General features: G+C 42.6%; 1 protein-coding gene across 2 annotated transcripts in view; it reads left to right on the top strand.

Moving 5' to 3' along the window:
- Slc6a20 (solute carrier family 6 member 20) overlaps positions 1-24,974 on the top strand; it is a 30,335-nt gene that overhangs the window by 931 nt on the left and 4,430 nt on the right. The window contains exons 1-7 of one of the 2 annotated variants that reach the window (XM_057767948.1): positions 420-637; positions 7,377-7,517; positions 10,686-10,777; positions 12,959-13,186; positions 15,315-15,425; positions 15,856-16,097; positions 17,084-17,246. In XM_057767948.1, the coding sequence (XP_057623931.1) occupies positions 535-637; positions 7,377-7,517; positions 10,686-10,777; positions 12,959-13,186; positions 15,315-15,425; positions 15,856-16,097; positions 17,084-17,246 (1,080 nt within the window). In that variant the 5' untranslated portion in view covers positions 420-534. Of the gene's footprint in view, positions 1-419; positions 638-7,376; positions 7,518-10,685; positions 10,778-12,958; positions 13,187-15,314; positions 15,426-15,855; positions 16,098-17,083; positions 17,247-24,974 lie in introns of those variants that run through there. The other variant, XM_057767949.1, reaches the window with a different exon arrangement.

The raw sequence follows: 24,974 nt of genomic DNA, 5'->3' as shown, positions 1-24,974 counted from the left end.
CCAGCTGTTCCACTTCTGGGATCTATGGGCCACCTAGATTCCCAATATTGGTTTAGGAAAGGACGCTGGATACAACCCAAGGGCCCACAATTGAGTAAATTGAGCAATGCATTAAGAGCAGAATGCCTTTTGACAGTTTAAGACCGTTCTAGGGTTCCTCCACAAAGCAGGTTTTGAGCTGGCTGTTTCCTGTTCCTGGAAGACCTTGCGAGGAGAAAGGGCAGGACGAAAGCACGGTGTGGGGAGGAGACATCTAAACAGTACCAATAGGAGGAAAGGGAGGATCCCAGGTACCCTATCAAATACCAAGTAAGCGACGATTGACAGCCTTAGGGCCACGCCCATCCCAAAGGGGTAAAACTGTTGCTTTCCCCGCAGCTGTTTTCTGTCCCTGGGTACTGAGTTCCATGATACCCTAGTTGACTACCAGCACCCTATTACATTTCTTGGCGTCTCTCACCTATGATGTGAGAAGACCCCTCCGTAGAGTCACATAGCTGACTCAAAATTGCGGAGAAGGACTTGAAAGTGTCCATGACTGTTCCGGCACTCAAGGGAAGGAACCTTTCAACCAGGACTAGCAAGGTGAAGAAGCTCAGGAATGGAGGAAGAAAAGTAGGACTTCCGACAGTGCAAGGTGATGATCTCATTTGGCTCTCGATATGATAATTAGGGTAGAGAGTTAAGTCTCAACTAAGCCAAGAGACATTGGACTCCAAGGAACCAAATGTCTTCCAGGAGTAGATTTCCCCACGCCTCTTCTTGATGGCTTTCTTAGCCCATCCAGGGCTCGTGAGCTATGAATAGCTAAGTGTAGGCACCTGGAAGTAGACTGTCTTGGGTTTGCTCAGCTTTTTCCTCTTTCTTGAACCGTTCTAGCACACAGGCAAAACCTGAACTATACCTGACGTTTTCCGATGCAGAGGAAAGAAAGTTGATACCAAGCTTGCTTTTGTGTTTGAGATGGGCAGTACCTGAAATTCAAATGGAGCTGGTGAATGAGCTAGCAGGGCAAGTTCTGTCACTGTGTAGGAAATCTTTACCGGGTGCTGGTGCCCCAAGGTGCTTTAGCTGTTTTCCCAGAGCTCACATAGCTACTGCTGGGGTGGTGGAACAAATGACCCCCTCCACACACACGCCCCTTCCTTAGCCCAGGCTCCCGCATGTCCCCGGTGTATGAATACAAAAGACACTGGGCTGTGGACGTCGCCAAGCTCTTGGGTGGGGAAGAAAGTGGCAAGAGCACTTAGCTGGGGGCTGTGGGTAGAGCTACTGAAATCTTGTTTAAACCTCATGACGTCCAAACTTCTATTCCCAGCGCAGTAACTGTCGATCCTTGGAGCTAAAAGAGAGGTTATTGTTTTGTTTTTGTTTTTTTGTTTTTGTTTGTTTGTTTTATCATGAGCCTCTAGCACTAAGATTACCAGACCTGGGAAGTTCATGTGAATTTTCAGCAGCCCAGGACCAGGTGCTAGCTAAACAAGCCGCTACCATTGTAGGCAAAGAAGGATCAACCTGCTTGGGTTCGGAGGCTGTAGCTGAAGCCTTCACCAAGAATTAATGCTGCTCTTCCTGGCATTTCTAATCCTGGTTCTCCTCAGTTATATGTAGAATATCTTTTCCCTCCTTGTTGCCTGCTCCACTATGCTATGGGCACACCCTCTTTTTTTTCACTCTCCAGTTGTGTGACAAATGGGAAAATATACCATATTCTCTTATTATGGGCACATATGGTAAATTATTTGTTCTGAGTGCTTAGGGTGTTTGCTTACAGATTATTAATATGAAGTGGGGAAAAATAGGCCAAAGGGAATATTTACTTTAGGTTGTTTTGAATGTTGGATCTTTTAAGACTGGGAATTCATTAAGATCCCAAGATATTAAAGAGTTATTTTAAGAACAAATAATATGTTAGGCATAGTGGTGCACACCTTTAGTCCTAGCACTTAGGGTGATCCCAGCACTCGGGAGGCAGAAGCAAGCAGATCTCTGAGTTTGAGGTCAGCCTGTTCTACAGAGTGATTTCCTGAACAGTCAGGATTACACAGAGAAACTGCCCTGGCTCAGGAGACAAATCAGCTTAGCAGGGCATTCCCATGTCTCTTTTGTCTTACATGGGGCAGTCAGCACAGGCTGTGTGTTCCCTAGACTGTGTCCTTAACCCTTTTGGATCTCTTTTATCCACTGGCCTTAAGTAAGGAACACCTGATAGGATTTTTAAAACCCTGTAATGGGAAATATCAGACATATAAACCAAAAGCGTAGCAAGTCTCCACAGCTATGAGCAGATCCTATGTGGGTTTTAGAGCTATACGGACTGGTTTCTTGCTGGGTGAAGTTTAAGAGGCCATTTCCAGGTCCCTGTGTTTCCTAGCACATCATAATGTCTTCCAAGTATGGTCAATAAAGGAAGCACCTTCAGGGATGCTCCCAGAAGGATCAGAGGGGTACATTAGGTGTAGCAGAAATCATTCACTGCAGTGGGGTCAGGAGAACAAGGGGTTAAGATCTGGGGCTCTGAAGGCAGACTGCAGTTTTCTGAGCACCTAGGTGATTCTCCCCCTAGCTTCTTGGTTCCCATGGTAGCAGGGGCCTTATCTACTTCTCCACCCGGTTCTCGGTCAGGCCTGGTTGCTATGGTCCGGGATCTTCAGAGGTCAGAAGATATTGTTCCCCAGTGTCCAAGAGTATCCTACAGATGTCCATTTGCTATGCTTGCCAGCCAAGACTGATAATGGGCTGGAAATTCTAATTTCTGAGATTTATGCAGATGAATGTTAGAGAATTTCTGAATTGGTAGGTTGATGTGTCCCCAAAAAGGAGATAGATCCCAAGCACTGGGCTTCCTAGAAGCTATCCATGATGAATCCTGGCTCCCAGGCTCTTCCTAATAGAGTCTTGGCCATTTATACCTGCATAACATGTGTGACAGTTGACTAAGGGGATGGAACCTACCTGTCTCCTTTTGCATCCATCTCTCTGGCTCTGTGAACTTATGTGAATCACTGATCACAGGCAATAATCGTGGATTTTGTGATCATATAAGGCTGGAGCAGAGAAGTCCCTGTCACACAGCATGTGCTAAATGGACTCAGACAACGTGGCTTCCAGCACCTCTTCCAGAGCTTGTGTGGTTTACATAGATAAAGTTTACATAGATAGATGGTTTACATGGCAATCAGTTGGGGGGTGTTTGTTTTGTTTTTGTGTTTTGGGACAGGGTTTCTCTGTATAGCCCTGGCTGTCCTGGAACTTGCTTTGTAGACCAGGCTGGCCTTGAACTCACAGAGATTCACCTGCCTCTGTCTCCCAAGTGCTGGGATTAAGGTGTACACATCACTGCCTGACCAAATCAAGTGTTTGATGAATGATGGGATTAAATGTCTTGGGTATAAATGGAGCTCTAGGGCACTTGGACCTGACTCCCTGTATCCAGGGACAAGACAGCAATATTGCACTAAGAAGACTAAAGGGGGAAACTGGGAGATGGCAGAGAACTGAACCATGGTTAGGTTATTCAGCTTCTTCCTGGGACTACACTGGCTGCTGATTGTTGACAAACTGGAGATGACCACTGTTGGGGAATATTATTTTCAGGTGTGTGACTTTTGTTTATGCTGAATTTGTTTAACTCTGTGAAGCTGTGTTACTGTGCCTGTCTAAAACACCTGATTGTCTTAATAAAGAGATGAACGGCCAATAGCGAGGCAGGAGCAAAGATGGGCAGGGCTAGCAAGCAGAGATTATAAATAGAAGGAGAACCAAAGAGGAGGAGCAAGAGAAGGAGAGGAGGAAACTAGGGGTCAGCCCTTCAGTCAACCATGGAGTAAGAAGGACAATAAGACGTACAGAAGTAAGAAAGATAAAATCCCAGAGGTAAGAAGGAAGTGGGGATAATTTAAGACAAGAAAAGCTCGCTAGAAACTATCCAACCTATGGCAAGGCATTCATAACTAAGAATAAACCTCATTGTGTGATTTATTTGGGAGCTGGGTGGTAGACCCCTCAAAAAGCAAAAAGGGAAAAATATCCCACAACAGTCCATCAAGATGGGCTAGGGAATATGGGTAGAAAGGGGGCAATACTGACCCAAGACATTTCTTTTTTCATTCATCTCACTGTAAATGAGACAAGCTATTTCCAAGATTCTTCCAAAGTCACTACTCAGCTGCCTCCTCAGTGAGCTGAATTAGGCATTAAAACAAACATTGCTTTTGTTGGTTTTGGTCAGGAGCTCTGTCCCAAGTATTAACTAAGACAGGGTGTTTCCCTTGCAGGAGGCTGTGGGAGGACTCTGCAGACCACCTATGTTTGCAGGACCTTCTCTTCGGCAGAAGCTATTTATTGAGTTTTCAGGGTGTCTGTCTCCATTTTCAGGCTCATGCAAACTGATTGTGAGTGGAGTCTTCCAAGCTGTTGGTCACCCCAAGTCTAGACAGGGAAGGCCTTCAGTTATTAGAGAGGCAGATAACTTCCTTTTTTATGGGGGCTCACTGCCACTCACCCATGGCTTTACAAAATTTATTAACTGTAAAAGGAGAACTTTTTTCAATCTCTTGTCCCCAGTGTGTGTTCCAGTGAGTGAGACTTACCTGCATAATTCTCTGCTGGTTATAAGGAAAACAGGTACTTTGGTCACTGAATTCAACAGCTACTCTCCTGTCCAGTGTAAGCCACTGGGTCCAGTTGTGCTGTTTTGAGCACCCTAAGAAACTGGCTCTAGAGGTGGAATTTGGCCCTTCTACTTCAGACCCAACCATGTTTGCCTCAAAATATCCTCCAAAGCTCTTTTTCCTTGTTAGGAAAGCAATCTCACACTGTGACAAGGGGAAAGAACAAGAGATTAAAGGCATTATTTGATGGTGTATGAGCTGCCTATGTGCATTCAGAATCAAAAGTGTTGTCATGGCGGATCGCCATGTACTGTATGAAGACTGGCTTGTGCATTTTTTTTTTTTGTTTTTTTGTATGTTTTTGTAAGCTTTACCTGGGAATTTACCAACCCCCCATTATTTAACAGTATATATACAAGTAATATATATGTAGTTTGGGTTCAACTTTCTTTTTTAAGGTGATGTTATATAGCACTATCTTCCAAGCCAAAACCCTGCCACCTTCATGACCTCAACTGTGCCTACTTGCAAAAGATTGTCACACCTAGATTTGGTGGCTATTGACCTGTTGGTATCTCTGTCTCATAAGATGGCTGGATATTTTTCTAGAATGGAAAAGAAAGCAAGAAAGCATAATCATGTTACAAGTGTCTGACAAATTATGTAAGAGGCCACAGTTCAATACATCAATGTTGAACCTAGGCTTAAAGAAATAGAATTACCCCACAGCTGTGCCCAGTTCTTTGTGCTTTAGTTGATCTCATGTGTAATCAATGTCAACAATCAAGTTTAGCCATCACAAAGGGAATATAAAGTCGTGTGAAAGATGGAACTGGAGCTCTGAATGGACCCAGTGGATGACCTCAGGTTATTTTTGAAGATGTGGGGCTGCAACCCACAGGGCAGGCCCCAAGAGCCTCCTTGTAAGAGTCCACCTCTCTCAGACTAGCCCAGCCCAGACCCTGCCCCTCTCAACAAGAAGCAGTTAGAGCTGTCGTAGCCCCTTGCCCTGACAGCTGTTGGTGTCGACCTCTGAGTGGGACTGGGGGATGCTGAAAAAGAGTTAGAGCAGCGTAGGTAAACAAATGAAGAGGAAGCAGGTTTCCTAAGATGGCAGCTTCTTGTTCCCAGAACACATTGTGGGAAGGAATGGCAGGAAGGTATGAGGGCAGGTATCAAAACAGGACCAGGGGGAGAAAGCAGAAGGACCCAGGAACCCTGTAAACCACACAAGTCAAGAGGACCACTGGTCTTAGGGGCCCACCCAACCTAAAGCATTAAAACTATTCCCTTTCTTTGCAGTTGGGTCTTCTTCATGGAAGTTCAGTTCTTGGTCAGTAGTCCCATAGATGACCACAACACCCCTGTTACACAGGCAACCCCTATGTGCCAGGGGCATTTTATGACTATTGGGTTTGTGTGTGCCTACGCTTCTGCTTTTCCCTCTAGAAACTACCCTCAATCCCTGCTACTGGTGTGTCAGGCTTTTGATTTTGCATTTCTATTGGAGTTTCTCAGGTCCCAGCCAAGGAACCATGAGCTGGGATGGATGAGAGAAGATGACAAAGCAGTCTTGGGTCATGCCTCCATGCCCCAGACTTGGGCAATCTTGTGTCCCTGCCTGCCTCTGTATGTTTATCTGGCAGTGAAAGGCTCTTTAAAGCTCCATTCACAGACCACTCCTTAAGAATTTGCAGATTTGAAAGTTGTTTTTTTAAGTCACCATTAGCAAAATGAAATTTTAAACTAAAGGTACATGCTTAAAATAGATATACAGATATCTCTTTAAAAGGTGGATGTGGTATGAAGTTCTGTGTATTGGGTCATCCAACTAACTTACCTGCCCCTGTGTTTGATAGGCCACTAAGCTCTCTGAAAATATCAAGTCTGAAGGAACATTCTATAGCCCAGGCAACTCTAAAGCATTCAAAATCCTCTACCTAGGTGAACCCTTCAGGGAAGGAAGCAGGTTTGCTGAGTTTTCCACCCTACCCACAGACGCTGTATGACTAGACCTTAAAAAAGGTATGGTCACATAGACTAAATCAGATCTGTAGGAAGACAAACACTCACAAGCAAAGTTATACGTATTTAGCAACTTAGTGGTCTAGCCTTTCAATGGCCCTTAAATGCTGAAAGAGAAGATAGGGGTTAGTGAGATGACCCAGTGCATAAAGGTACTTATGTACCACACAAGCCTGGTGACCTGTGTTCAATCCCCAGAAGCCACATAAAGGGGGAAGGAGAAAACCAACTTCTAAAGTTGTCCTCTGACCTCCCAATCTTCCCAACACACTTTTCAGAAAGGAAGGTAAAAGCTTTGCTGGCAGAAGCTGGTCCAGCAGAGCCATGGAGAATGACACTCACGGAGCTGGGGCCAGTGGCGGTTTGCCTCCCAGGATGGAAGTATTCAAAGACTTAAATACCTAACATGGCTACCTGTCATCCATGGATAGGCAAACAGAAAAATGCATGAAAAGTGAACAGGAAAATGGAGAGACATGGATGGGTGGATTGATAAAAGGTTGGATTGGTACGATGAATTGAAGATAGATCAGAGGGGTGGCAGGGATGGATATGGAGGTAAAAGATACAAAGGCAGAAGAACTAGATTTTGAGTGGAAATGTCTAAGGGTGATGGATGGGGTGGAAAGAGGACTGGATGGGGGAAAGGCTGGGTGATAGAAACACGGTTGCACAGAGGGACGACAGGGTAAATTTCATCTCTCACCTGACCTGATGTTCAGCTCTGGCCTCTCACAGGGAGTTTCCTGGTCCCCTACATCATCATGTTCATCGTGGAGGGGATGCCACTCTTGTACCTGGAGCTGGCTGTGGGGCAGCGCATGCGGCAGGGCAGCATCGGTGCCTGGAGGACCATCAGCCCCTACCTCAGTGGTGTCGGTATGTGGGATCCTTTTCAGTTCCTCTGACAGAGATTTGTGTGTTCCTGGGCATGACAGGCGTGCAGGTTGCTGTCCATGAGCAGGACCTGTGGTTGGGTGAACTAACAGCCCCGGGAAGGCTACCATTGAACTTGGGTGGGGAGGGCCCTGGATTCTGATCCTCATGTGGAACCCCACCCCTAAGGGAAACTCCCACCTTGGAGCATCTCTACTCAGGACCTCGGTGCCTGGCACAGAAGCATTCATTCAGTCCCAGCCCCTACCACCTGGGAATATACACAACTGTCCCCTGCTTACTGAAAATGGCATGGCTGCTTGAGCTTGTTCATCTTTACCACACCACTTAGGGGAACCATAAATTTTGCCAAAGTTTGGAAGTCAAGGAACCTATGGATACTGGGTGGCTTTACATCCCACCATAACTTTTCAAAGTGACCTTCACTTGGTATCCTCTGGTATCTTCAAGACATTGTTCACCTCTTCTGTAAAAGCCCAGGTTCCAGGGCCATCAATGGCCACAGTTATTCTAGGTACCTTCCAAATCCAGAAAGGGGAGCAATTGTTCAGGAGAGAAGAGGGGTCAGCTCTGTAGAATAGGAAGGCAGGTAACTGAGTCCTCAAGGAGCACTGACACCACTTACTGGCCAGATTTTCTGGTGGTGGTGGTGGTACCCACATACTCCCACCAGGACCAAGGTCAGCAACAGTCCTGAGTGCTGCTGTGGGAACTAGCCTTCAGCAGCTCAGGAACTGGAGGGGAGCTATCGAGTCAGCAGACAAATCACTCAGCTTGACTTTTCTATCTGTGGGAGTAAAACTTAATTCTCTGAGGCTGGCAAAAAAGGGAAATGCATGTGTGCATGCTTGTATACACACACACACACACCCCTACCTACTCACCTACACACCTTTAGGGTCTCTATCATCTCTGTTCTCCTTATTTTCTTTACCTCTATCTAGATGTATCCCTTCTGTGTCTTATTTTCCCTAATAGCTTATATACCCTAGTAGTATCTTTCAAGCAATATAAAAATTACAATGTGGTTACATTCTATGTTTAAATGAATGATCATAATGAATATAAGTAAAAATAACATTTTTAATATCTCTTACATAATTAAACATTTATGTATTACAGGTGAAAAGTTATCTCCAAGAACCCATATACATTCATGTCAAAGAAACTTATTATAAATTAACAGTGTATAAGCAAGTAATTTTCTCAGCCAGTTCTTTTACTGGCAGGTTGCATTTTGTGGTTACAAAAAAAAGATCAATCACTTTATTATTTATCTTAAAAAGTAATCTTATAAAATGTCTTAAAGAATCACAAATCTAAAACTTTTATATATGACAAATAATCAGTCAGCTCTACTTTGAATCCTCAGGGTGCATACCCATTCAACAGTTTTTAATATCTGGAAACTGAGGGCAGAAATGGGTACAAGGAATGATCACCTTTGATCACTAACCCATCCTAGCAAGAAAGGTACATCAGCTCGCAATAGCCAGGTTGCCATGGCTTTTGTTCCCAGACCTCAATGAATCTCTGTCAACTCTCAAAAGTGTGCCTTTCTAAACTTTATATTGTTCCCCAAGCCATTAACAGATACACATTAACCTAACCTTAAGTCATTATTTAAAGCTTTGTTTTAGCTATGATGCATACCAAAAGCCATGAACACATCTCCCAACATCAAGTTTAAAGGACTCTAGCTGGCCTAGCTTCATTTACCTAAGCCACAGTCTATATGACTCAAGAGGAATCATAAGTCCTCGCTGTATGACACTTTCTTGTTCTTATTTTCTATCATCTGCCGCCCCTGTTTTATCAAGGGTGGGGGCAACACTATATTATCCTGCCTTTACCTATGTTAATTTTCCTAATAAACTAACCTCTATCATAATCCCTTACTATATTTAAAAACCGTTAATCATCAAAATTCCATTTAAATTAACTGTTGTTGAATAAAATCATTGCTTCAGCTAAATAGTACAGCCTTAGAGGAAATCATCTTCATAATAATCCACAGGTAAAAATGCCCAATAGAATGGGATATTTCCACGAGACAATCACACTACATTAAAAGCAGTGGGGGTCCCCACACACCCATTCACACTATGTCAGATACCATAGAAAAATGGCTGCAGCAAACATGTAAAGGAACAGCACAGTAGCAAGAGACATTCTGGAGCTGAAGTCCTCAGGGCCTTGCCTGTCTGGGATTCACCTATCGGTGACTTGCATCCTGGTGCTGAACTCCTGAATTCAAGTCTTGCTCCTCTGACATGACCACCAGCACCTGCGTACACGTGGGACGGCCAATGTGAGACCACTCCAGACAACCTGGTGTTACACTGTCCCTCTGTCCACAGTGCACCTTAAGCCCTTCACAAGTCTAAGGCAGTGGGACTGATCTTTACACTTCATGCCTCTGTTGTTCTCCATCCTTCCTAGTAACAGAGGGATGAGTTTGACCCCAGTGTTCCTAGTCTAGAGTATAGTTGTCATACAGGCCTATGGGTGACTCTTTTCTATGAGGTTTGTATCCTGGTTCTGCTCAGTGGTCTTCATCTCGGTTTTCTCTTCTGTGAAATAGGAATAATACTGTTAAGAAAATCTAAGACACGTTGTGGTGGTTTGAATAAAAATGGCCCCCATAGATTCATAGTGGCCACTATTTGAAAGAATTAGGAGGTGTTGTAAGAAGTGTGTCACTGGGGGGTGGACTTTAGGGCTTCAGAAGCCCAAGTCCGCCCCAGTGTCTGTCTCCTCCTGCTGCCTTCAGATCCCAGGCAGCTACCATGTCTGCCTGTGTGCCCCCATGCTTCCTCCCATGACAGTGATGGGCTAAACCTCTGAAACTGTACACAAGCCACAATTAAATGCTTTCTTTTATAAAAGTTGCCTTGGCGAGGACCTTTTTACAGCAACAGAACACCGCCTAAGACACACATTGAGCATGGAGTCCAGGGCCTTAGATGTTAAAAATGCATGAGAGATGGGGAAAGAAGCCTTGAAATCAGGTCACAAATGTGAGGTCATGTTAAGAAAAAGCATGTAGCGGAAGTATTCCTGCCCTGGGTGGTCCCATCATGTCTCTCCTAGGCATGCTTATAGGTCAGGCTACCATACCTGGCTCTCAGCACGGCTTTCTTATTTCAGGCATTGCTAGCTTGGTGGTCTCCTTCTTGGTTTCTGTGTATTACAATGTCATCAACACCTGGACTGTCTGGTACCTCTTCCACTCCTTCCAGGTGAGCAGAGGCCTGGTCACACCAGGAACAATAAGGGGAGAGGATACAGGCCTCCCCTCTGGGAAGAATGGAGAAGTCTATGGGTTATAACCTGAAGGGAGCCTGAGGGGAAGGCGGACTTCCAATCATTCATAGAACTTCTGATTCTGATGTAGCGCACTAAAGGGAGAGAAACCACTCTAAAAGCAAAGGGGGTGGGGGCAGCTGGTAGCTGCCTGTGGGAACATCCAGATCAGACCTGCAAAACAGCTCTCACATCCACTAGCAATGGGAGCTTAGCCTGTTTGGACGCTCACCTTTCTGGACGTAGATAGAAGGACCTTGGTCTTCCCGCAGGGCAGGGAATTTGGACTGCTCTTCAGTATCGAGAGGGAGGGGGAATGGAGTGGGGGGAGGAGAAGAGGAGTGGGGATAGGGGGAGGGAAGTGGGGGGAGGGCAATATTTGGGAGGAGGGGAGGGAAATGGGAAATGGGGAGCAGGTGGAAATTTTAATTAAAAAAGAATAAAAATAAATAAATAAGTAAAAAAAAAAAAAAAAAAAAAAAAGACCAGTTTGTAGCTAGGATCTCGGGATGAGTACCCTAGAGTACAGACCTGGCTCCTGATATTTTGTAGAGTAGCCTTGCTACTATCTATCACTAGATAATGCCACTGGGCTCTGAGCTATGTCCTGTGAAATCTGGCCTTGAAACCAAGAGTTTTCCCTATTTGTTTCTATTAGTGGATTACTTTTGTCCTATAAATCTAACCTCCTAGAACCTAGACCTGGGCAACAAGGCACTTAGCTTACAGCAGGCTTACTCCCACACCACCTACAACTCTGATCAGATTTATTATTTCCCTCAGATCTCGTTATTACATCTTTGAGCAGTTGGCCTTGACAACATTTCAGTTCATTTGTTTTTAAGTGCCAAAGAAACCAGTTAAAACCATCAAAAGCAGAAGAGGGTTTCATTGTTCCCACCCTTACAGGGTCAAGGAGCCTTAACTGCCAAGCTCGGGTACAGCTAATGACTGCTCAAAGGAAGTCACTGGTGCCAGGGTCTCTCACTTGAGAGACTCAATAGCTTCAAGGCACTGGACTTAACCTCCTTCTTGTTCCACACCCATGGGATGAAGCATCCGTCTGTACTCTTAAGGGTGTCCTAATTGTGAGTTGGCTTGGGGAAGTTGGAACTGAGCTAACTGTTTAACTGTTGCTTTCTCTGGTTTGCTCCAAGAGGAAGGAGAGAAACCATAAGTCATTGACAAGTATTTTTCAGTTAAAAATTTTTGTCTATGGGTGTTTATCTGCATCTATACCTGTGTACTACATTAGTATAGTACCTGTGGAGGTCAGAAAATGGCATCAGATCTCCTGGAACTGGAGTTATAAATAATTGTTAGTATCGCGTGGGTGCTATGTGGGTTCTGAGAATTGTCATCTGGAAGGCAGCCAGTGTTCTTAACTGCTGAGCCATCTCTCCAGCCCTATCATTAACAAGTTCTGACCATCCCAGCAGTGGTACAAAAGCTTGGAGTTTAAGTACCTGGTTTGGCTGCTGTAGTGATGCTGGGTCAGTGTCTTTGTGTTGTAGCTGGTCTGGTCACAATCCAGGTCTAGTAACAGAGTCTTCTAGACCCATTAGAGAGTGCAAATGTCCTCAAAAACCACATGTAAAGTTTCAGGAAGAAGCAACTCTTGTCAACTTTGATAGATCAAAATATTCTAGGTACTAACTCATAAAGAGGAAAGATTTATTAACAACTTGGCCTCTAGTAAAAAAAAATGAAATTTAGCAGAACATCATGTCCTAAATACATATGGGAGGAAACAGCAATAATGAAACCAGAATAGAAAGCAAGAGACAGGATTCCCCTTAGCTCCTAAGAAAATACACCCTAATGACTTCTTACTTGGCCCCATCTCCTTAAGATCCACAGCACCTCTTCATCCAAGGGAACACAGCTTCTGGGTGTGGATCTTTGGGAATGTTCAACGTCCAGACCAAACCAGTCATCCTCCATGCCATCCAATCCCCCTGAAGACCCAAGTCATCAGTCTCAAAGGCTTGCAGCCATTTGCCCTTGAGGGACCAGATTCCTCTCCCCCAAGATCACTACCAAGGCTGTATCCCATCATCCCACCAAACCCTCGACTTTCCCCTTACCTCTCTGTTGATCCTCACTTCATTCCAAAGGATCCCCTGCCGTGGTCTGTCTGCCCACTGAATGGTAACCGCACAGGCTATGACGAGGAGTGTGAAAAGGCTTCGTCAACTCAGTACTTCTGGTACAGGAAGACACTCAACATTTCGCCGTCCATCCAGGAGAACGGAGGAGTGCAGTGGGAGCCAGCACTGTGCCTCACCCTGGCCTGGTTGATGGTGTATCTGTGCATCCTGAGAGGCACCGAGTCAACTGGCAAGGTAGGCTGGGGAGCCTCATTGGGCTGTGCCTGGATGGATTTGGCCGTGGACAGATGGGTGCCTTAGTGAGTTCTGCAAGTATTCACAGAGGACCTAGAGAGAAAAGTGCTTCTCCTAGTTAGCATGAACTGTCAACTTGGCACAGCCCAGAGTCACCTAAAAAGGGAGTCACAGTTGAGGGTTTTCCCAGATCAGACTGGCCTTTGGGCATCTCTGTAGGGGATTTCCTTGATTATTATTATGTTCATTTTGAATCAAGTTTATTCACTTGATTTTTATCATCAATTTATAAACATGTTAGTGTCCAAAATCTCTAATTTATATAACATTATGTCAAGCTGATGATGGCCTTATTACTTGATGTTAAGGGTCCCAGTCCACTGTGGATGGCACCATTCCCTGGGTAGGTGGTCCCATATTACAAAAAAAAGTACATTTACACAATGGAGTACTACACAGCAGTAAAAAATAATGACATCTTGAAATTTGCAGGAAAATGGATGGATCTAGAAAAACTATTGAGTGAGGTAACATAGACCCAGAAAGACAAATATTTACTCACTCATAAGTAGCTTTTAGACATAAAGCAAAGAAAAACCAGCCTACAATCCACAACCCCAGAAAACCTAGACAACAAAGAGGACCCTAAAAGAGACATACATGGATGTACATAGGATGGAGAAAAAGAGAAGATCTCCTGAGTAAACTGGAGCTTCGGGTCACAAAAGAGGGTAGAAGGGCCAGGGGAGGAAAAGAGGAGAATGCAGAAAAATGTATAGCTCAATAAAAACAATAAAAAATAGGTATAATAACAAAGAAAACTAGCTAATCATGATCCTGTGAACAAACCATCCAACAATATTTCTTATTGACTTCTGCTTCAAATTCCTTCTTGTGTGCCTGCCCTAACTTTCTTCAGTGTTGCACCATGACCTAGAAGCATCAGCTGAATAAACCCTTTCCTCCCCTACGTTGCTTTTGTTTAAAATGTTTTATTATAGCACAGAGGAAACAAGCATGGTGCCACAATAAACTAGTGTTTGCAGAGAGCCTTGGAGAAATGGATGCCATAGTAGACTAAGGATTATTCACAGAGGCTGAGGGGAAATTTTTAAAGGCAAATATGAGGAGGGTTATCTAAGATGTTTTGAGACTAGAGCCGCTGAGCACAAGACTAACAACAAGGGACACCTTAATCCCAGACTGAACAGAGATACTAGGCAGACCTACGTGACAAGTTTCCGGGTCCTTTTTGTTTCTGATATCATTTCTGACAGTGACAATCAAGCAGTCATACCTAAGAATCCTTTTTCATAGCCTCCTGGCTTTATTTACTTTCATATTAGAGTTGATAAACCTGTCCTGAAAACTTTCAGGCCCTGTAAAAGAATTTTAGTGCTTTTTCCAGATTTTACCAGCTGTGGGCAAACTCCTAAAACATTTGACCCAAAGACTATTCTATGATCCATCTTCCTGGTAATGTAAGCAGGTGCTTTGCTCTATTTCCAAGTTAGTGTGCTATGATATGTGCCTCTCTATATGCTGTGGATATGTTTTATTACCATTGATTAATAAAGAAGCTGATTTGACCAATAGCCAGGCAGAATAGAGCCAGACAAGAAATCCAAGCAAAGATACAAGGAGAAGAAGGCAAAGTCTGAGAGATGCCAACAGCTGCCAGAGAAGCAAGATGTGAGTTGATGCCACATCCATGTGACAATAGGTAGATTAATAGAAATGGGTTAATTTAAGATGTAAGAGATCATTAATAGTAAGTCTGAGCTAATAGACCAAACAGTTTGTAATTAATATTAAGCCTCTGAGTGTTTATTCAGGAACTGGTGGGCGGGAGAGAAACCTCCACTTACAGTGCTGTTCTCTGGTAGGGCTGCACTAAGCTCCATAAAACTCTTCCCTTGAATGAGCTTTTCTTTTATCGATTAATCCTTAAGAACTCACAGCATTTATATTGATTTAATTTCATATGTTTTGAATTAAGCATTCTGTAAAAATGGTATCTTCATTTAAATGATATATATATAGATAGATAATTTTGAGAATTTTTTGCATACTGTTGCATAGCTACTTCCTACAAATTGAGGTTGACTCCGTTCCTGGGTTCCCACAGGTGGTCTATTTCACTTCATCAATGCCTTACTTTGTGCTCATCATATATCTGATTCAGGGCCTCACACTCCATGGAGCCACCAATGGCCTGATGTACATGTTCACGCCCAAGGTATGGGGAGAAGTTCTGAGGGTGTCGCAACCTGATGTGAGATGTCCTTCTGTATATGTGTTGCTTTGATTGGTTGATGAATAAAGCTGTTTTGACCAATGGCTTATCAGAGTAAAGCCAGGCTGGAAACACCTATGATAAGAGTTTCTCACTAACATTAACAGTGATTTAAACATACATTAATAGTTCTTTGACTATAATTAACAATGCTTTCTTTACTCTTAAATTCCCTTGGGATGCTTGGATAATCTTACCTAAGGTTCAGTCGTTCACCTGCCAAGAAATATGCTGCACGTAGACCAGGTCTAAAGAGCTGGGGAAGTTGGGAGGTAATTCCCCCCCACCCCACCTCTGGACCTACTTCTCCTGGGAGGGGCAGTCTTGGATTGGGACCTGGGGTTCCTCAGTCTTATACTTATTGACCTTCTAGATCGAACAGCTAATCAACCCCAAGACCTGGATCAATGCAGCCACACAGATCTTCTTCTCACTGGGCTTGGGGAGTGGCGGCCTGATTGCTTTTGCCAGCTACAGTGATCCCTCCACCAACTGCCAGAAGCATGCCATCATTGTGTCCGTCGTCACTAGTACCACCGCCATATTTGCCAGTATTGTCACCTTCTCCATCTATGGCTTCAAGGCCACCTTCAACTATGAAAACTGCTTAAACAAGTGAGTCTAAGTTGTCCCTCATTACCTTGGGATGCAAGAGGGAAGGCAAGTCTCTAAAGCTCTGAGCTGGAAGGGTGACTGGGAAAGACTGGGTTCCCGGAAGTCAAGGGGTAGACTAAAGGCACCAGTGTTGAGATCTACAGTATGAGGTTCAGTCATTTCCTCAACTACATAATTACTGCCTTCTACCAGCACTAGTAACTGGGGGCTCAAAAGTTAAGGCCTGCCTTGCAGGGAATAGGCAATTTAAAGTGGTCATTGTACTTAGCAGAAAGGGGCATTCAGAAAAAAATGGTTTTTTGGCCCCATTCCCCATCTGAAGTGTAACCAAGACCTCTCTAGTAAAGTCCCAGAGACTACAGCTTACTGTCTTTGACATCTCTCAAGCCAGAGGACCGCCAGATGGTGGTGGTGCACACCTTTAATCCCAGCACTTGGGAGGCAGAGGCAGGAGGATCTCTGTGAGTTTGAGGCCAGCCTGGTCTTCAAGAGCTAGTTCCAGGACAGGCTGCAAAGCCATAGAGAAACCCTGTCTCGAAAAAAAAAAAAATCTGAGGACCATCTTTCAGATACTATAAGATTCCAGTAGGGTGGTCACTTACACAAGTAGCCATCTCTAAAGCAGGACTGAAATTAACAGAAGTCGATGTATATTCAAATAATTTGCATATTGATATGAATTTAAGTGATTCTAAGGTTAATTGGCTACTCAGTGGCACAAGCCATATTAAAGTACAATGTTACTTTTCTACCACCACATCCAGTTTCATCATGCATTACTGGCCCAGATAGTAAACAACGTCACTGTAGGGTCACGGTTCTTGTCCTCATCTCTGATAAGATGTGAAGCTTCTGCACAGACATTCATAGCTGCCTTTCCCTACAAAGATTTATTAATCTACTCCCTCTCCTCACTGAGATTCTCAGAGCTGTTAGGACCAGTAGCTTCTTAGTCATGAAGGTCAAGATGATGGTCTCCTCTGCAGGGTGATTCTGCTGCTGACCAATTCTTTTGACCTTGAAGATGGCTTTCTGACAGCCAACAACCTGGAGGAGGTGAAGGACTACCTGGCATCTACCTACCCAAGCAAGTACAGTGACGTGTTCCCGCACGTTAGAAACTGCAGCTTGGAATCAGAGCTTAACACAGTAAGAGGCCTGGGAAGGGTGGGAACTGCCTCTCTCCACATAGTCGGTGAAGACAGGAAACTGGATTGTTTTCACTGCAACAGGGATCAGAGAGACTGGATTCCTGCTCTCCCAGCTGCTACTAGGAATCCTTTTCACTGGAAAGCTCCCCTAGAGTCTTGAGTTTCAAAATTTCAAAAACCTGGGAAAAGCAGAGGATAAGTAACACATACACACACACACACACCCACACACACCACAAATAAATGCTACAAACTTTTTGTCATTTGGAGATAAATATGCATGGCCCTCATTGAGTTGCATTGCATTCCCATGATTCCTATAGCTGGTTGAGGTAGGAGAAGTTTAATATGAGATCACCCTGGGAAACATGACAAGTCTTTATTTTTGTACTGATTTTGATTGAACTCTACATTTTTCTCTGCTCCCCTCCCTGCCTCTCCCCTCCCGTCCAACTCTCTCTCTCATGGTCCCCATGCTCCCAATTTACTCAGGAGATCTTGTCTTTTTCTACTTCCCATGTAGATTAGATCTATGTAAGTCTCTCTTAGGGTCCTCATTGTTGTCTAAATTCTCTGAGATTGTGGTTTGTGGGCTGATTTTCTTTGCTTTATGCTTGTGAGTGAGTATATATGATAATTGTCTTTCTGGGTCTGAGTTACCTCACTCAAAATGATGTTTTCTAGTTCCATCCATTTGCCTGCAAATTTCAAGATGTTATTATTTTTTTCTGCTGTGTAGTACTCCATTGTATAAATGTACCACATTTTTCCATATCCATTCTTTGGTCGAGGGGCATTTGGATTGTTTCCAGGTTCTGGCTATGACAAACAATGTTGCTATGAACATAGTTGAGCACATGTCCTTGTGGCACGATTGAGCATCCTGTGGACATATACCCAAAAGCGGTATTGCTGGGTCTTGAAGTAAGTTGTTTCCTATTTTCTAAAAAATCGCCATACTGACATCCAAGGGGGCTGTACCAGCTTGCACTCTCACCAGCAATGCAGGAGTGTTCCCTTTACCCCACAATCTCTCCAGCGTAAGTTGTCATCAGTGTTTTTGATCTTGGCCATTCTTACAGGTGTAATATGGAATCTCAGTGTTGTTTTGATTTGCATTTCTTTGATGACTAAGGATGTTGAGCATTTCCTTAAGTGTCTTTCAACCATCTTAGATTCCTCGGTTGAGAGTTTTCTGTTTAGGTCTGTACTCCATTTTTTTTCCCATTTTTTTATTGGATTATTCTTTTGATGACCAATTTCTTGAGTTCTGAATATTTTGGAGATCAGACCTCTGTCTGATGTGGGGTTGGTGAAAATCTTTTCCCATTCTGTAGGCTGTCATTTTGTCTTGTTGACCATGTCCTTTGCTTTACAGAAGGTTTTCAGTTTTAGGAGGTCCCATTTATTAGTTCTTTCGGTGTCTGTGCTACTGGGGTTATATTTAGGAAGTGGTTCCCTGTGTCAATGCATTCAAGTGTACTTCCCACTTTCTCTTCTATAAGTTCAGTGTGACTGACTTTATGTCATGACAAGACTTTTTTTTGAACAATAAGTTCAAGATGAGAGTCAAAGTCTCCTATGTTACCTTCCCAACATTTTCCTACTCAAACATAGGCAGGAATTTTGAATCTTATTACCATATAGATGCTAAGTGGCATCTATTTTAGCAGTGGTTCTAGAAGATAGTTTTCTCAGTCAACAGTTTAATTTTGAAAAAATGTCTAAATAATGTGTGTGGAATCTCACTTATTCCGTAATATATTATCTTTTTCACATAAATATACCCATCCCTCTTACTAAAGACTTAAAAAAAAGATTTGTCATTCAAATCATTCTTATTTTCCATAGTCTTATCTCTGTTACATTAGGGGCTTTTGTTTATTTTTACTTTAAATTTAGCGTCACCTCCACAAGTTTCAATGGGGGTAAAATTCCTTAAGGGATTCCTAAGAGATTTTTATTAGAACTGCATTAATTCTGTGATGTAACTGGGGGCGGGCTTAATATTATTTGACTTGTGGCTTTTGATTGAAGAGTTTTTTTCTCATTTACTTAGGTGTCACGAGCAAGAAAGTAGGTACTTGTATTTGATCTAACAAAAGGTATGTTTTATTATGCTGAAGGTTGTCACACCAAGTTCACATTCTAAGTTCCTGACTATCCTCAAGGCTGCTTACCTATGCGATATATCTTAGCCAAAAATACAGATCTAGTCTCATTGTGGTCTCTGGTTCGAGGGTCAGGATCCTGGGGAAGACTCTCCAGTCACAGGGTAGACCAAGATGGCATCTCTCCAGTGTCTCCAGCAGTCCTAAAGATGCACAGAACACTGCATTGCTCTTGGTCTCTGCTTATATACTGTCCGGTGGGCATTGTGGGGTTCTAGTTGTGTGTCTGGTTATATTAAGTGATGTCATTAGGTTTTGGTTATCGGGTGCAATCTTGGGTGTATTGGAATTCTTGGATAAGCTATTATGACATGTCTAAAAGGCTTTTTTTAAAAAAAATATTCTCATCACATTAGGTATTTCATATTATCCAACTACATTTTTTCAGGAATATCTTAGACTATTTTTATTACACTAAGATTGCCTAATTATTTCCTATCTCTTCTAAATAGTGGTTTCCTCCTATTTCTGTCCTTTTTATTGCAAAAGAAAGATAAAGTTTTTATATGAATCTGGTTAGAAGTCTCAATTCTTATGAATTTCCATATTATGTGTCTTAATTTTCTCTTGCTGTGATGAGACACCATGACCAAGGAAATTTATAAATAAGGTTCCTGGTGCCAAAAGAATCTAATTTTAATGGCAGGAACCATAGTGGCAGGCAGGCATGGCATGGCAGGGGAGCAATAGCTGAGAGCTTCCATTCTGAAACACAGACACAAGGCAGAGAAAGACAGAGCACTAACTGGGAATGGCAGGAGATTTTGAAACCTCAAAGCCCACCCCTAGTGACACACCTCCTCCCAGGAGGCCACACCTCCCAATTCTTCACAAACAATTCCACCAACTGGAGACCAAGCATTGAAACATATGATCATCTGGGGCCATTATCATTCATTCTGTATTCCCCTTTCTTTCATGTCAGGAAACAGAGGAAATGCTCCAAAGACATGTTCTGCCCAAGAGCCATACCCTGTGAACCCTTCCTATCTGTAAGGCAAAGTAAACCTTCCCTTACTTCAGTTGTTTTGTTGGCGATTTTACTCACACTGATAAGTAACCAACACAGTAGTTTCCATAAAAAATAGAACAAACAAAATATTTATATTATGGTAGTTAGAATAAGAATGGCCCCAGTAGGCTCACATATTTGAATGCTTGGCTCCAGTTGGTAGAACTGCTTGAGAAGGTGTGGCCTTTTTGGAGGAGGTGTGCCACTGGGGGTTTTGAAACCTCAAAACCCTATGAGATGGCTCAGAGGTTAAGAGCATTGCCTGTTCTTCCAAAGGTCCCGAGTTCAATTCCCAGCAACCACATGGTGGCTCACAACCATCTGTAATGAGGTCTGGTGCCCTCTTCTGGCCTGCAGGCATACACACAGAATATTGTATACATAATTAATAAATAAGTATTTTGAAAAAAAAAAAACCCTATGCAATTCCCAGTTTTCTGTCTGCTAAATGCTTCTGAATCGAGATGTCAGCTACTGCCCCAGCACATGCCTTCCTGCCTGCTACCATGCTCCCTGCCAAGGAAGTCATGGATTCTAACCCTCTGGAACTGTAAAGCTCCAAACTAAATATCTTTTATAAGTTGCCTTGGTCAGGGTGTCTTGTTACAATTGGAAAGTAGCAAAGACTTTTGGTACTCTAGAGTAGGCTATTGTTGGAACAGGACTGGCCATGCTTGGTTTTTGTTGTTTATTTGAGGAATGTGGAAGGGTGCGGGACTTTGGACTAAGAAAATGGTTGAACTTTGAAAGTGGGGCTCAGTGGACCATCCCAGGAGGAGCTGGAAAGACAGACAGTGCTGACATCAATGTGGACCATAGAGTCCCAGCTCTTTGCCCTAGTCCTAAGAACCTGATTGAGGCTAAACTAAAGAGTTTTGCACTAATTTTGTTGGCAGAGGAGATTTCAAGACAGCCTAATATTGATTCTATTGTATGGTTATTAGTACTCATTCTTAGGCAGGTCTTGATCAAAAAAGAGCAAGTGAGGGAAAGAAATACAAAATTTATAGTTTACAAAGAAGGTGTGGCCTTGTTGAAAGAGGTGTGTAACTAGGAGAAGGCTTTGGGTTTTTAAAAGCCCAGACCATTCCTAGTGAGCTGTGTCTCATGCTGTGGATCTGTGGAAACTCTCGGCTACTACTCCAGCACCATGCCTGTCTGCCTGCTGCCGTGTTTCTCTCATGATGGTCATGGGCTCTAACCCATTGCAGTTGTGACGCCCAAACTAAGCACTTTCTTCTATAAGTTGCCTTGGTCATGTTTTCATGACAATAGAAAAGTAACTACTATCACTTTTTAAAATTTCTGAGTTTTGCCATTACGTCATTTATTTGTGCTTTAATTGCACTTAGAATTCTATCTTTTCCCCCATATGACTTATTTTTTATGTTCTGATTTTTCTTTGACATACTCCCCATTCAGTGATGAGGTGTTTAATCTCTATGAGTTTGTGTATTTACTAGTGATTTGTTAGCTTTCAGTTTTGTTTTACTGCATGATGGTCAGATGGGATATGCAGAGTTAGCTTGGTCTTCCTGAATTTGGTAAGTTTTTTTTTTTTTTTTTATATCCCAAGATGTGTTCTATTTTAGAGAAGCTTATGTGTGCTGCTGAGTAGAGTGTATATTCTTTGGTGTTTGAAAGGAATATTCTGCAGAAACGTTAAAGTCATTTGATGTATGATAGCATTTAATTTGGATGTTTCTTTGCTTACTCTGTATCCAGGTGACCCGTCCATTGCAGAAAGTGGGGTATTGAGAACACCCACTATTTGATGTTAACCTATGTCTTTAATTTTAGGACACTTTTTATGAAATTGGATTCACCAGAGTTTGGTGCATATATATTTGGGAGAGTAATGTTAATGCTAATCGCCCCCTTAGTTAGAACGAAGTGCCCTTCTTTCTATTCTGACTAGTTAGTGCTAGTTCAAAGTCTGTATTGTCAGCTATTAGGATATCAACACCTGTTTGTTTCCTCACTCTTCTCCCCACATTCTCTCTTCCTGCCTCTTTTATTTTCATTTTGAGAAGGATCTCATAGTCCAGGCTGGTCTTGATCTCATGATACTCCTGCCTCCATCCTCCAGGTGCTGGGAATACAGACATTCACTCCCCTGGCCAACACTATTTTTCTTTTAAATGTCTATACCTCATATCTTTTTCTTCATTGCACTAAAACTCCAGCAACAATGTAAGTGAAATATAGAGTGGGCCTATTTGTATCATTTTTAATACTTAAATACATTCTTAGAGATTAATTTCAGAGACTACTCTTCAAGAATAGGGACAACAAAAGGCCTGTGGCTCTGGTTGCCAAAAACAATTGAAAACTGGTTAATTTTTGTGTTTGACTAGATAGGATTTTATGGTGTTTGTTTGGTCTGTGGAGAAATTCCAGGTTATTTCACGGGGAAGGCAACACTTGTGGTGATTCAGACTCAGGTCCTGTTGCATCAGTTCAAGGCACGGCACACATCACATCACAGGCTGTAAGTCTAGCCTTTAAGCCTCAGTCTTTTATTCTTGCTAACTGTTCTCTCCAAGACTCTGTTTTTGCTATTGAAACCTGAGAGTCTTTGACACTTTCCTCCTTCATTGTTTCTCATTTTGAATTTGGATTTGATTTATTACACTTATTGGGGTGTGTGCACGTGTTCTACAAAGAAGGAGTAGAAGTCAAAGGACAGATTGAAGACTTCAGCCTCTCCCTCCCAGGACCCCAGGAGTAGAACTCAGGTTGTAGCAGAAACCTTTACCCACTTAGCCTCACCCTGATTTCTCTTCTTGAGACATTTTCATGCAAACTTAAAATCAAAAGTTGGACAATATTTGACTCACAAAAGAGGACAAGGATCATCCATACCTGATTTATAGGCCACAGGTTGGACCTCTTGGTTATTTTATGTAGTTTATATTCACCTAAATGTTTGTAATTTTATTTACCATTCCTTTTTGCATGACAGGCTTTAGGGTTTGGGGATCCTCCCTTAAAATATCTTCCTTAAGAGTATATCTTCTCAACAGCAAATATGTTCATGTTTAGTTTATATGTAAATATCTGTTTGGCCCCCAAGTAAAAAATTCAGGTTAACAATTTTCTTTCAACATTGTATTCAATAATATCTGTCTTCCATTGTTAATTCTTTAATCTTTTGTTAGCAAGCAGTTTTGTCTGAACCCTGCCGTGATCTTCCCTTTGTCTTTGGCCCACTCAGTGGTATGGATGCAGCCTTATTTCTCCATTCTAAACCTAAGTGATGTCAGGTTTTCTGATCTATGGACCATATTTCTTAAAAACTTGAAAAACTCAAAAATTTGTTATCTTAACCACTGCTTCCCTGTCCCCCGCCCTTTGGAACTTCATATCTTAAAATTTGTAAACTATTATATAAGCCTCTTTATTATTTTGATCTACGTTTTCAGGTTAGTTGTATTTTTGTTATAGATTTATTGTTCTGTGTCTTAGATACAACTGAATATGTATCTTCCAGTTCACTACTTTTCTCTTCAGTAGCATCAAATCTAGTGTTTAACTTGGATATTTCATCAATTTCACATTGTCATTTACAACACTATTTTCCTTTCAATAATATCCATTTCTAGATACCAGTTTTGTTATTTATGACTTTTTCTTTAACACTTTATACATAGCTATTATAATAGTGACCTTAAGCAGGAAAATGAGAGACTATTCTAGAGGACTCCTTTACCTCTGACCCTGATAGAAAGACTGGCTCACAGGACACAGGAGTTAGCTCTCTGAAGGCAGCAAGTTTGCTGCACGTGTTGTAGTGAGAACAGAGGCTAGTGTTAAAATGAAGATTAGGGTCAAGACAGCAAAGCCTGGAACACTAAGATGAAGAGGAGAGCTTATGGGTGGGTATGAGATAACCAAGGTAGATAAGGGGGAAAGGCACCGAGTCAGTAATAGCAGATAGGCTGCCCCCTCCAAAGTCCTTGAGGAACATAGGTAACACATTGTTGTTCTTTCATAAATTCTTGTTTCTAATGAAGCTAATTAAAACTAAGTTACAAGTGAAGATAGAAGGTTTCTCCTAACAGGATTCCACCTAGGTGAAACTGGTAGTTAATTCTCTGCCATGGTAAAGATACAAGCTGGTCATGTAAATATGAGAATACCTGGTCTAGTTAACAGCACTTGAGACACCTGCAGTCTAAGGTAGCAATACCAGCTGATGACTGATAGAAAGTCAAGGTCAGTAACAGAGCTGGAGCCACAGATGGACATACAGGGGCTTGAACCACCCCTAGCTGCATGGGTACTAGATGAACTGTGTCTGTGTCTCCCTGATTGGGCCAGGAGGACATGCACAGAGTGTGTGGACCTGTGATAGCCCAGAGAATTAAAAAATCTCAGCAGAGTCTTTACTCATCCTCTGCCATTGTGCTATAAAAAGACTGGACAAAAGAAATTCAAGATTTTCCTCTTGGAAATCCTTCCCACTCTTGGGATTTCTCTCAGTTTTTCATATTTTCTCACTTTCCTATAGTTTTGGTTTTTGGAGACAGGGTTTCAAGGT

Source organism: Chionomys nivalis, chromosome 4 (genome assembly GCF_950005125.1).
Source record: "Chionomys nivalis chromosome 4, mChiNiv1.1, whole genome shotgun sequence".
Classification (NCBI taxonomy): Eukaryota; Metazoa; Chordata; class Mammalia; order Rodentia; family Cricetidae; genus Chionomys; species Chionomys nivalis.
The sequence above is the reverse complement of the archived record's forward strand: the minus strand, read 5'-3'. Positions and strand labels throughout refer to the sequence as shown.